General features: G+C 34.6%; 1 protein-coding gene across 1 annotated transcript in view; it reads left to right on the forward strand.

The window, feature by feature from the left end:
- The window catches only part of LOC107712121 (double C2-like domain-containing protein beta), a 236,772-nt gene that overhangs the window by 168,443 nt on the left and 53,566 nt on the right, over positions 1-14,763 (forward strand). Inside the window, exon 5 of the mRNA XM_016517264.1 lies at positions 10,111-10,190. Coding sequence (XP_016372750.1) covers positions 10,111-10,190 — 80 coding nt within the window. The remainder of the gene's footprint in view (positions 1-10,110; positions 10,191-14,763) is intronic.

Raw genomic sequence — 14,763 nt, forward strand, 5'->3', positions numbered from 1 at the left:
CTGTGAATTTTTAGAGTTTAGTTGCTGTGTTTCTGCACGTTGTTGCATGAAGAACGCGTCCACAAAAGGAGTTCATTCAGAGCCGTGCAGACACGTTCACTTCTGTATTCGGGGCATTTTGTGCAGATAGCCTATAAGTCGTAATATTAACGATATGTTGTATAAATAACGAAGCGTATTATATATGAGATAAATGATTAGTTAAATCCCATTGATTAAAAACCTGCTATCAAATACTTCATTCTACTGGTCATCTTCAGCGCGCGCAGCTCAAAACAAAAATGCAGAATATTAATAACTACTCTCATATAGGCCTACACCCATTCTATTATATAGCCTACTTTCTCCACACATACACTTTTGTTTGGGATCAGTAAGAGACAGTATTTTTGGTTGGTTGGTTGTTTTTTTGTTTTTGTTTTTGTGTGTGTTTAAAACATTTTAAATAAAAATTAAAGACATTTATATCACACTATTTCATATATAATTATAATCCAAAATATTTATGTTTCAAATAAATAAATAAATGACAGAGGGCATGACAAATAAATGTAGTCTTGGTGAGCATAAGAGACTTCTTTGTTTTTGTTTTTGTTTTTGTTTTGTTTTTGAATGGTAGTGTTTGTTTAAATTAAATATACAGTATATCTATATATACAGTATATATACTGCTTCGATAGGAGGAGCCAGGTTCGACTACCAATCTCACAGTCGAATATTCGCGGGGTGTTATGATCATGCCATTTTGGCTATATGGGGGTGCTCAAATGTCTGATTTCACATAGAACTACTGGTTTTCTCCCAATAAGTTAATATAAAGCCTATTAAAATAATGTTGTAAATAAGAATCTGAAAAGAAAGAAGCTTCAAATAAATTCTTTAACGTGCGTGAATAAATCCAACCACCCCTATAGATTTAAGTTTAACTTTCCATAATCCGTGACCGACAGAGGAGCATCTTCATTGATTAAAAACCTGCTATCAAATACTTCATTCTACTGGTCATCTTCAGCGCGCAGCTCAAAACAGAAATGCAGAACATTAATAACTACTGTCTTATACATAACATTATAATGAGAACACTATTATAGTAAAACAAACACTATTAAAACACTATTAAAATAAAATTTTTAGAGTTTAGTTGCTGTGTTTCTGCACGTTGTTGCGTGAAGAACGCGTCCACAAAAGGAGTTCATTTCCGTTACACATTTTCCCTGTGTGTTAATGTAATTATGACTGTCGAATGTCTGACTTGACTCTTGGTAATGTATTTTGCCCCACCCCCAAAACATATGATTCGACTATCAGTCGAATGGACCTTTTTCACATTTCCGGGTTTCTCAGCAGCGGAAGTCGTCATAGTTGGATTAACTTGAAGAGCAGTGAATGGGAGAGTACCACAAATCTTTTTTTTTGCATTCCCATTTGCTCAAATAGCAAAAGAAAAACTCCACGATAGTGTTTTCATGACTTTCAATAAAAGGAAAAAAATTGAGAGAAATTGATAACGGCTGTCAGAAGAGAGAACGATGTCAAATTTACCATCCCTCCCATAGATGCTGTATTAGAAACACCCTCGTATTAGCGTTAACAGTTTTTTTGTAATTTGATACAAAGGTGATATAATACAAAGAATAGTGTTATAAATGTACATACATTTTTTTAAAAATACAAATATGAAAAACTTTCGAGGATTTACGATGCTGATGACCATTAAATGCATCATCACAGTCTTGTGAAAAGTGTCCATTACCTTTAAAGCCACAGGAGAATTTTAAATACAAATATGAAAAACCTTCGAGGATTTACGATGCTGATGACCGTTAAACGCGTCATCACAGTCTTGTGAAAAGGGTCCATATCGGCAAGATTCGAAAAGTACGATTCGACTATGAAAATCCTTAGTCAGGGACACCCCTAATATATATATACTGAACAAATTGCTCTTTCTTTAAATAAATTCAATAATAATAAAAATTTCCCTATAGGGATAAAAATAAAAATAAAAACATTTTGTTTACAAGCTGTTTTATTGACATCTTTCTGCGGTCAAAACACTGATTGAGCGATTACATGAGGCACAAGATGTTAATTCATGTTTATTTCATGCTAAAACGTAGTAGTAAAAAGTTACAAACTTTTAAAAGTTAAAAGTAGTAAAGAGGAGTGATGATTGCGCTCACTCACACTCCTCACTGCCGTTCAAACTGAGATGTTTATACAGTGATCTGTCACGCCACATCAAAGAGCGTCAAAACGGCATTTATTGTTTGAATTTCCTGAAAAAAGGACATAATTTGAAAGATTAGACTTATCAAAAGTAACAGTATATAAAACTGGAAGTTTCCAATGAAGTTCCACTCGTGCAGTGGTAAAAACAATGCTGTAATTGTTCGGTACACATGTGTTCTGAACCGAAAGACCCGTACCGAAAATTTTCAGTCATATATATATATATATATACAGTGGGTACGGAAAGTATTCAGACCCCCTTAAATTTTTCACTCTTTGTTATATTGCAGCCATTTGCTAAAATCATTTAAGTTAATTTTTTTTCTCATTTATGTACACACAGCACCCCATATTGACAGAAAAACACAGAATTGTTGACATCTTTGCAGATTTATTAAAAAAGAAAAACTGAAAAAGTTTCTTATTTAGAGCATTATTTCATTAAAAAAAAAGGAAAAAGAAACTTTAAAGAGATAGTTCTCCCTAAAAAAATTAAGTTGTCATCATTTACTCAAATCTGAATTTTGTGGAACATACAAGAATGTATTTTGAAGACTGTTGGTAACAAAGCTGTTTTGGTTACCAATAACTTCCTAACTTTAAGGCCTATATACATTGCAAAGAACATATTCTATACTTTAGAATCTACTTTTTTTTTTTTTGAGTGAGTGGTATTTAATTAATTAGCTAAAACAGCAGTTGAAAAGGTTAAAACGCAACAAGTTAAATAAATAAATGAATTAAAATTCTTACCTACCTGAAATGTATGCCCTCCAAATTCTCCTGAACACATCTGCTAGACCAACTTTAGTCTACATTTATGTGGACAGATCACCTTATCCTGCCAGAGAACCACCCGATTACACAAAAGAGACCGTCTCTCAAACATACAGGCAACTAATTTCAGTTTCTTTGTTTTTACATGTTTAGGGGTAGAAATAATTTATATAGTTTATATATAAAATATATAAACTATATATGGGGGGGTTAAACTTCTTCTGCAGTGTCAGTTTCCAACTGGCAGTACAGAAAACTAATTAAACAAACAAAGTTAGTGGAAATGTTCTTCCTCAAAATCACCCATTATATCAACCTGCTACTTTGTAAACACAACTTCATATCCAGGTGAAGTGATAAAAACCTGTCCACCCAGATTCCTAGAAAGCCAGCCAACCAGATTGAAACTGCCTAGTTTTCTGTATCTCGGTCAGTTTTGTTTACCGTCTGCCTCAGACGGTCAGTGGGTGGTCCGTGGGCGGTGCTGTCTGAGGCTGAAACTACCTTTGGTCCTGCTCTGATCAGTCACACCATAGCTGTGTCCAGCCTCTCTTACAGCTCGAGCATATATCTAACCTTTCATCAAAGTGCCTGTCAGGCCGTCCATTCTGGTAGGGCAATTACATGACAAGGACACCAATCGCAAGCACGTCCATCCGTCGTGACAGAGATAAGAAATGGTATTATGGCAGTGATTGGCCACTTCCTTTCTGTGCCCATATGGCTAGCTTCTGTTCTGTACAATAGTTGTTTTTGTGAGCTATACACGCTTCTTCGCAGATTCATGAATAGCCACATGTGGTAACATGTATCATAGAAATGCGATCTCACTGCAGTGTCTCAGTCATGCTGTTTAATTCAGTTATTTGCTGTTCATCTCCTCTGCCGCCCTCGCCATCAATAAGAAAATCGTTAGAGCCTTTGAGCAGACCTTTGTCTCTCAGGGTGTAGATGGAGAGCAAGACTAATGGATGCCAGACTTAACTGCAATCACACTGGGGCCCAGCCACAAATGAATCTCTCTCTCTCTCTCTCTCTCTCTCTCTCTGATATATAGATTATAATTTATCTGCTCTTTGTATCTGCATCATATGTTTTAAAAAAATGCAAGATTTCTTTTCTTTTTTTCTTTTTTGTTTTGTTTTGTATATTTAAAAATAATTTAATTTTTCTGTTCAATCTCCATTCCTAGATTGAATGTTCAAACATTTGAATATCTAATGATGTTTCCATTGAAGTGGCCAAAGTAAACCTTAAACCTGTTTGTTTTGTTTGTTTTAGTTTTTTTTAGCTTCTTTCTCTTCAGTCTGCATTTTTAGATTGAATGTTTGAACATTTACTTTATTTTAAGGTCCAATTCTCGCTACTAACAAACCATTACCTACAACTTTTGCCTCGTGTTTTGCAGAAGATGAGAGGACAAATGAGATCCTCAGAGCAAGCATAAGACCTTTAATGGAATGGCATGTGTGTCACACATATCACACTAAGCAATCTCCATTGCTCCACAATCCACATAAGCCATGAAGTTAACCAAAATCCTATTACACATAGACAAGAATCTACATCAGTCCATAAGCCAGGAGTTTCAAACCTGTCTGTTTCACAAACAGGAAGATAAAAAATAGCTTGCACAGCATGATAAGAATGAACTAAATTTTTCCCCATGCAAAAGTTGACACCACAATGCAAACAGTGTTGATCTGCAGTTGCTGATTTTCTGGGTGGTTGCTTTGTGGAAAATGCCGAGCAACAAAATTTTCAGTCGCTCTGTCCATGTGTGTCATCCATGATTGCTTGCTCGTGAATTATTGGCCTCTCACATGTATGTACTGTATGTATGTATGGGTCATTATCAAAATATGGTGGCAAACCTGTCCCTTTTTTGGTCATGAAAATGGTCATCAAACTCCACATAGATGGCATTCAATTTATAAATAAATAAATAAATACTGGCATTTCACTTTATAACAACATTAAATATTTTTATAACTATATGAAATAGTTTGATGCTTGTCTCTTGATTTTTTTTTTATGTTTAAAAAATACATCTAAGTGCAGAGTAGGAGGAGTCTATGCAAATGTACATGATTGCCCTAAAATGTTAAAAAAGTTATTATTTGCATTTAAATCAATGTTATTTTCTTACAGTTAATTTACTGTATATGTGTCAATGGTTTCATATTATGTACATGTGAAGGATTTTAATTGAAATACAATTTTGGTAACACTTTATTTTAGGGTCTCTTAACTAGTTGCTTATTAGCATGCATATTACTAGAATATTAGCCATTTATTAGTAGTAATTAAGCACATTAATGCCTTATTCTACATGACCTTATTCTACATCCCTAATCCTAGCCAATACCTAAACTTAACAACTACCTTACCAACTATTAATAAGCATCAAATTAGGAATTTATTGAGGGAAAAGTCGTAGTTAATAGTTGAATATGTGTTCCCTATTAAAGTGTTACCAAAATTTTTACTGATTATAGTCTGGTCATAGGTAAGTGATTCAAAACATTGACACCATTAAAAAAAATAATTTTATGACATGTTATTGTTAGATAAAACTAATTTTAAAAACTGGTAATAGAAATAAAATAAGTATTAGATTCAAATCTTAAGTGAAAGTAAAAATGCTGCATTGTCAACTATCTGAAATGAGTTCAAGTACTGAAATGATATAAACTAAAACTGAAATAATAATAAAATAACGATAAAAAAACAAACTAATAAAAATGACAAACGCATGTAACAAATACTAAATGAAAGAGAAAACAAACAAATTTAACCATATATTTAATTTGTGAAATAAAATAAAAAAGTCTTATTGTCCTTTGTTCCTAGTAGTAATCTCAGCTTTAATTGGAGAAAACTGAACTGAACATGAGTTGAACTGAGAAAATGTTAACATTGTCAAAAAAATCATAATATTTTGATAATGATCTGTATGCTGATATAACATTTACATACATGACCTGAACAATTAGATACATCAACCTCGACTACATCTTGGAGGGTATTTGCACTTGGTAAGACAGTTATCTGATTAGTATAAGTGCATGAAGTGACCAAGTGTAAACACGCATTCTGATCAATAGATATGACTCCTGTTATTCATTCAGTGCAAGGGGATTTTTATTATCTGGCAGGAGAAAAAAAAAGATTTGTGAATCTTGAATTTTCACAAATTAATAGAGTATTTAATTACAGTGACTCTTTCAAGTCTAAATATGTATCCTCAAGAATACCTCCCCTTAATTACCACCTGTCATCCAATTCAGATTTTTAGCTGCTGCAATAAAGAGAAGCCCAGACTACAGTCATGTGTGCAGCCCAAAATAACAAAACCAGCAAGGATAGAGTGGATACGATTTTGTTTTTCGCTAATTCCAGCACTGTTTGTTTCCTTCCGCTGTATTGGCAGTGGCCAGAACGCCGTCTGTCATGAAAAGCTGGGAAACTGGCAGCTAACCACAGGAAAACATAATCCCAGACGACTGTTCACCGGCAAGCTCATTACTTCCATTTTCTGTTATGTGGACAAAAATGTAGAACAAGTTTGTTGTGATCAAAGCAATTGCAATGTTAGACATCTCATTTGCAAGGTTGCGTTTCATCTTTGAGAGAAATCATCCTCAATAAGAAACCATTCCGGTTCATGTGGATCATATGCCAGAAATGCTGAGAATTGTCATGGCATATTTCTGCAGGTTGGCCCTCCCTCTCAATCAAAATCTGTCGATGGGAAATGCTCTTCAGGTGGACGTTGTTGAAGTGTAAAGTGGTCCAGAGTGGGAAACTAAGTGAGGGGTGTGTGTGTGTGTATGATTACAGGTTGAGTGAGGTTGTGTAGTGCTGTTCTTCAGCTGACGTGAACATATAGCAGCATGGCCTGAAGTTAATGGTAATAGATGGATAATCCTGCTACCTTTCTATTTTACATTCTCCACGCATTCTTTTTCACAATTTTTATCCATGTTTTAATTTAAACAGTATACCTTTGTTGTGCAGTACTTTGTTTGCCAAAAATGAAAAGAATTGTTCTAATTTCAGTTTATTACATTTTAAAAGATGAATAAAATAACATTTTTATTACCGTAGTTCATTTGATTACTTTTGATAATGCATTTGTATTAAATCATGAAACACAATTGGGAATAATTAAAACAGACAACAGAATTTCTGGGAAAAAAAACATTTTATAGGAAACTATTATTGTTAAAGTTTATTAAATTTGTAAATCGTTATTGAATTAGATGCCCTTTTGATGATTAAAATGTAATTAAACCAATTAAACTGAAATCCATAAAAAGTAAAAAAATAAAATAAAAAAAAAGTTAACTTAATACACAAGCATGAGAGCAAGTTTAAGTTTTCCTATTACCTAGTTGATTTTAGGTCAGTTTAAGTTCATTTAATTCACTTAACTTGTAGAATTAATTTGTCTTTATTAAACTATCTATGACCAAAACCGTATTTAGCATTTCGAACACGACTGACATCTCTTTTTTGCTGTAGAATGAGCATTGCACCAATGTGTTTGCTCTGTCCATAATTTCCTCCATCCTTACCAATGATAATCGATTCATAGCCTTCATGGGTAAAATAGCATAAGATAATAAAATTCATCATAATTGCAGAAGAGAAAAGCCCATCACTGATGACAGTGCTCTCTGCATTAGAGACTGAAGTCACGCATTGCTGGTACCAGTTTGGATAATTAAACACAGGCCTGGTTTAATCCCACTGATTCCTCTTGTCATATAAGAATACACGCACACAATTGGGAGGATGACATATGGCATTAAAGGGACAGTTCACCCAAAAATACAAATTCTGTCATTTACTCACCCTCAAGTTGCTCTAATCCTGTATGAGTTTCTGTTGAACATAAAAGAAGATATTTTGAAGAATGTATGTAACCAAACAGTTGCTGGTAGCCATTGGAGAGAAAAAAAATACTACAGAAGTTATTGGGTAGCAGAAACTGTTTGGTTACCAACATTCTTCAAAATATCATCATCTGTGTTTAGCAGAAGAAAGACATTTATTCCTTTAAGGTCTAACAAATGCACCCCTACATCATGGCCACCTGCAGCAGGAGCTCTTATGGGTGCCGTGGCTTATAGTGGTTAAGATATAGTGCCCTGAATCTGATGTTATTTTAGACAAATGCAATCAAAATTCAAGCCACTGGAGTTTTTTCCTCAGTCATCTTGCTGAGGGTAATTGGTTTAAGGGTAAGGTTGGTTGGTTGATTACTCTAGTATGTTTAATAATGGATGTCCTTGAACTCAAGATGCTCTCTGCAGAGTGGAGCTGAAGGCCACCTGCTAGGAGTCCATATGAGATTTGACTCTGGTTCTCATGGCCGCATTCATACGAGGCAGAATCAGCAGGGAGGTTCACTTTCAGAGGCGTGACACTATTGACTTGACACTTATCAGTGGGGAAGGTCCAAAAATTCAAAGGATAATGGAGAAAAGGACAATTTTGCTCCTGGTTTTTCTTTGTCTCACACAGTTTCAGGAAGTCACAGCCTTTGTAGTTTCACATAACAGGACATTTGACTATCACCATCAAATCTACTTCGCAGCTCATTCTGGTGAAAAATAGCTCCACTGAAATATGATAAGCTTAAATAGCGGCAATTTGGCGTAAAGCTGATTAAAGTTAAAAATGATCCAAAATCTAATTTTGGGCAAGTACATAAACAGCCAGTGTTCAAATCTATCTCCTTACCTTTGCCCGATTCACAACGGTAAGCTTGTAATAATGTTTTCTAATTTGAGTTGTACTGGTAGGTTTTTACGGGAAATACAAGCATGCGACTTTTGTCTTTGCGTCTTTACGTCACGTCTGTAAACATAAAGAAGGAGCCCCAGTAGGCTATATCGCATGTGAGGATGCTGCAGGTGGCGGATCATTAATAGCTTTTTCTCACAGCAGCTGAAATAATTAAACTTATCATTTTGATGGTGGATTGTAATCCAGAAAGGTCAATACGAAAATCATCAGTGACAACTGGAGATTCACCCATAGTCACCAGTAGTCTACAGGTAACACTAATACACACTAAATACACATAGTCACGCAATGCTGCTGCTGTTAACATTAACATTTTGAGAACTAAGTATAACAATAATAATCATTTGAATGGTTTGATGTGATATGAGCTAACCGATCGTTAGATTTAATCACCATTGGTAGTGTGATGTATTGCAATGCTTTTTTTTTCTCAATTGGTCAGAACAAAAGTGGCAGACATGTTACTTAGTTGTTCAGATGACATTTTCCGGTGAAAATTCTTATTTGGGTCATACTTCCAAGATGCAGAATATGTGATTCCTAAGTACAGTGAATATCCTGACAGCCACACATTTTCCTCAAAATATTAGATTCATCCGTGCCAATGCACAACCCACGTAAAGACGATAATTCTGCAAATAACTGCAATTGCAGGTTTCAAACATAACTTTTTCAGCTTTAACATAACGTAGTTGTCTTTCAAAACGACATAATTATCTTTCAAAACTTTAGGGTCGGTAAGATTTTTTTTTAATGAATCTCTTAAAGAAAAAAATTTAATATTGTGAAATATTTCAATTACAAAAAAAAACGGTTTTGTATTTTTAATATTTTAAGTGTAATATATTCCTGGGAAGGCAAAGCTGAGTTTTCATTTTCTTTACTCTAGCCTTCAGTATTACATTATTTTTCAGAATTCATTCTAATATACTGTAGCATAACTCAACATGAAATATACAATTCTGCTTGTTGATATAAAGTTCCTACTAAGTACCTCAAACAAAACACAGAATATTGAATTTGATGCAGCGGATCAGAAGTGCTCATTGCAGCCCAGTACCTTGTAAAAATGTGTGCAACCCTGATAGCAGCAGACCAATCAAATTCAAGTTAGAGCTTGTCACACTGAGAAAGCTCTTTGCCTTTTTGTGTACAATTGACATCAGATGGTCTCTGGAGGAGCGAAATATGGCTTAAACAGCTTGCTAATTGCTGTTGCATATGCTGTGGTCTGCCCTGGAGATGAACTGTTTTGTTGATGTTTTTATGTCTGTTTCCTCGCAGCTACGCTCGGCACTCTGGACTTCAGCCTTCTGTATGATCAGGAGAACAATGCCCTGCACTGCACTATCAACAAAGCCAAGGTAAGAACCGTCCTCAGGAACAAATGTGTGACAGATTCACATACACAAATCCAAATGCTCATTTTTGGCAGCACCTCCAGTATTTTGAAGCCAGTGGGCCGCTTCATAAAACTCCTTCCTTCTGCTAGTCTGTCTTTTATAGGGTCTATAAAGTTCTATAAAGTGAACGATTTTGCCCGGTCCTCTTTGTAATAGGAATGTTGTGCTCCAGGGGGATCCCTTTGGCCTGCGTGTGCCTGTGTGCTCTTTTCTCTGTTGTCATGTGGGAGGCATTTCCCCTGACAACAGACTGCTGCTAGCATCTGCTGCTGTCTGTTTTGCTTAGTATTCAGTCTAGACCGGCTTTGTCCCTCCAGCAGTATGCTACAAGCAATCTCTCTCTCACTCTCTCTCATCTTTTCTTCCTGTTTCTAATGCTGTTTCTCACACTCTACCTCTGTACCTTTGTTGCCTCGAGTATAAAACACTGCAATGAAAGTGCAACACTTCAGTAGTTTCATTTTATTTATTTATTTTTTGCTCTTTATTCTCAAATGTTTCTGTTTCAAGAGGATCTGTTGCAGGAAGAACAACTCCTGTGATTTCTCAAATTTTCATAATTAATATTGAATAGTGATGCCTTCTATAATTTAAGTGAACTACGTAGAGCTGGTATTTACATTTAAATGAAGAGTTTATCCAAGAATGACATTTCAGAAGCTTTTTTAATAGCTTTGTGTGAGAGAAACCTTAAAATGTCAAGATTAGAAATGAAGATGTTTGAAAATTTTGTCTTGTTAATATTCAGAAGTTTTCAGAAGTATTACTTTTTCTGTGCCACTTTAGTGGTTTTTCTGCATCATTTGAAAGCTTCAGTCCTTATTCATTGTAATTATGCGGAAAGGAGCAACCAGTGCATTAATTACCACAATATATTATAGTAATATTCTAATATGATAGCCACAGGTGATGGGAATGCAGTGGAGTTTGAAATGGTGTTATTTAGTGTATTATTTATATACTGTTATAGTTTTATTAATGTTTTGAATTAGCTTTTAGTTTAATATTTTTAGCTTTCATTTTAACTTTAGTTAAATTTTGTCATTTTGTTATGTGCTTTTGATATTTTTTTAAATATGTTTGAAAATATATAAGTCTTGGTTTGATTTATTTCACTTTCTGTTTTAGTTCTGTTTTAATCATTTTAGTGATTCAAACTTATTTCAGTTATTTGCAAAGGCATGATTTCTCATATTTTTCAGTGAACAAAAATGTTTTTAAAAGTTTTAGTCTTAGCTAATGATAAAATGATATAATGAAGGTGATTAGGATGATTAGTGCTCTGGTTGATTAGTGAAGTAAAGTAGTATGATTTATTAGATATGTATTTTTTAGCATAGTGCTTTTAAGGTTTTTTAGACTTGAAATCTGTGACTGTGAGAAATTCTCATTATTGTGCATATTCCCTAGCTCTCTCTTTCTCTCTATTTTTTTTTGCATTGAAAGGTTACGTTTATTTAACCTATTGAATGTCTGTCAGTTGCCTTACTGAAGGGCTGTGATGCATGCATATATCACTAAAAATGTGTCTGGTGGATTTGAACCTAAACCAACCTAATTATACAGGGCTTCACTAAAGTCAATTCTTCAGTCCATGTTATTTCAAAGAAAAAGAGCATTTCTCACAGCGAGATAATCAACAGATTGTACTATAATTGCTCTCTTTGGTCGGTGTAATCGCTATAACAGCAATGCAAGAGAGAAGGATTTCCACCTAAATCTAGTCAGTGTCTCTTCAGCTACAAAATTCACTGCATGAGCAGCTGTGCATCTTTTTGGCGGAGGCCTCTCTCTCTCAGAGGTGTGCTGATGCCTGTGGGACGAGAGCCACTGATTTGGGTCTCTGGGTCTCTCTCTCACTCTTTCTTGTTTTCTCTCATTTTATCTAACACTAAGCACTCAAATGTCACCTTTGATGACATCTAATCACTCTGTAAAGCAAACACCTGCCTGCACATCCAATTTTCTTTCCTGTTCTAGTACTTTGTTACACTTTCAATTATGACATAATGCTCAGACAATCAACCTAGCCTGTGCTTGGTTTGAAAATCATATTGATGAATCATGAAAGACACAGAGTGGAGATTTATTCACACATTAGTTAGAAACCAGTGCAGTTATCGATTCACAGATAGTTAAGCCATAGTCAAACTAAATTACGCATTTTAAAATATTTCACTATACGAGTCATTTTATTTTACAATAGCAAAATAAATCACAATACAGTTATTGTTATTTTATTTTATCTTCGATGCAAATTATAAACAATAAGACAAATAGAATAAATCAAAGATACAAATGACATAAACAGTGCTTTGAAGGGATAGTTCACCCAAAGAGGAAAATTCTGTCATCATTTACTCACCCTCATGTTACAAACCTCTATGAATGTCTTTCTTCTGTTGAACACAAAAGAAGATATTTTGATTGTTGGTTACCAAACAGTTGATGGTAGCCATTGACTTCTATAGTGTTTTTTTTTACTATGGAAGTCACTGGCTACTGTCAACTGTTTGGTTACCGGCATTCAAAATATCTTCTTTTGGGTGAACTTTCCTTTTAAGTTTTTCAAGTACAACAGATCTATTTAAAACTAGCATTCATGTGAGAAATAATACAAACATTTAATAATTTGCATCTTATTGAGCGTCAAACACAATGTTTATTTTTTCATTCACGCTTGTAAAAGACTGGGTGCCTTGAAATGAACCAAAGGCAATTAAAAACAGCATTTCTATATTGTCATACTTCAAAAAGAAATGAACTATTATGATCTGGTTTTTAATTAATCGCTTAAAAAGACACACAAATCAGTCCTGAACTTGGCTTAGCCACTTACTCATTCACTAAATTGTCAGTTCTTAACTTAATTACTAAACCTCATCCTTTCAAAAAAAAAAATTTTAGACCAGTAATTCATCTTGTTCTACAGTAAAAATATCTAAACATCCTTAAAACAAGATGCATTACATGGTAAGCTAAATTGCATAAAATATTGAGGCCTAAAATATGAGTTCCGTTTAATGAGGTCTTTTTATATATGCTTCTTTAGAAGAATCATTAAGGATCCACAATCATTAAGTGAAATTAGAGGCAGAATGGTTAAATTCCCATCCCTCTTAAAAAAAAGAGGCTAATCATAAGTCTGTTTTGTCGCCTGTGGGATCTGTTCTTTGTGTCAGTGACAAAACCCTTCATAAAGGTAAATAAAAAGGGCAGCAGTCATTGCTGGCAAGCATAGATATCCTCTGGAGAAACAGAAGCCTCCTTGTATTTCTCTCCTCATTTTACGCCTCAGATTAACACTGCTATTGAAATCAGCTCATATGGAGCAGAAGTGAGAGGCACTAAATATGTGATTGCCAACTGTACTGTATATGGCATTATGTGATTTTATAGGATGCCATGTTGTGAAGACGCTGTGTGTTTCGTTGCGAAAGTGAAACTTCTTTCACAAACAATAAAAAATCTTACCGACTACAAACTTTGAACTGTAGTGTTAAGTGGAATTAAAGCATAGTGGTAAAGTATTAAACTTTAATATGCATGTAACTAACCCTGCATTGATTTCTGGCTTTTGCACAGACAAAAATAAACTAGCTATTAATGATGCGATATGTGTCATTTCCTTTTATTTCGACCCTGTGTGAAATGAGCACACAGGTGAACACATAAAATTAATTTGTAATATTGATATTGTTGCTGCATCAACTGTTTTCTGAAACCCTTTGGGAAATAATTGGGAAATTACAGAGGAATATGAACAACCTTGTATTCGTTGTTACTGTGCCAATATTCACTGTTTACAAATTATGCTCCAGGTAATTGCTTTTTGTTCCTTGCTTGAAAAAAACAAAAAACACTCTGCTACTTTATTGTACCACGGAACTACAACACATGCATTTTACATCCGGGAAGACAGCATTTTTGGATTGTGGCCACATCTAGGGTTCTCCGATCAGGATTTTTGAGGCCGATCGCCGATCACAGAAAGCAGTATCTGCCGATACGATCACATATACCGATCTTTTTAAAGCCTTCTGTTTATCATGTAAAATTATTTATAGTGCTGATCCAATCAAGGTTTTTTCAGACATTTATCCAGGGCCTGAATTTAATTTTTGAAAATGAATTCCCCACTTAGGTGACTCTTGTGAGAGGGGATTTTTAAATTTGAGGGGTGGTGGGGGGCATTTTTTAGAACTTTTTCAAAAATCACTTAAATATTTGATAATGCACTGCATTTTTGTTTTGACAATTGTACAATTGTTGCACAATAGCTTACACACAGCACAAGCCTGATTTCGAGAGCTATATGTGAGGTGGCCTTTTACACCAGGTTCACACATACTCCGTTTGCAAGTGCGTATGCAGTCCATGTGTGGTACTTAAGTGGTGCAGAAGCAGCTTTCACACAGGAGTCTGCTCCTGATCCATGGCTGTTTACTACAAACACAACATGTATCCATTATTTTGATTTCAAATCCAAACATTGTTACTTAAAATGCTTTTTCAGCATTGTGATTCTTTTTTT

The sequence above is a fragment of the Sinocyclocheilus rhinocerous genome, unplaced genomic scaffold, assembly GCF_001515625.1.
Source record: "Sinocyclocheilus rhinocerous isolate Xijiao unplaced genomic scaffold, SAMN03320098_v1.1 scaffold1319, whole genome shotgun sequence".
NCBI classification, from domain to species: Eukaryota; Metazoa; Chordata; class Actinopteri; order Cypriniformes; family Cyprinidae; genus Sinocyclocheilus; species Sinocyclocheilus rhinocerous.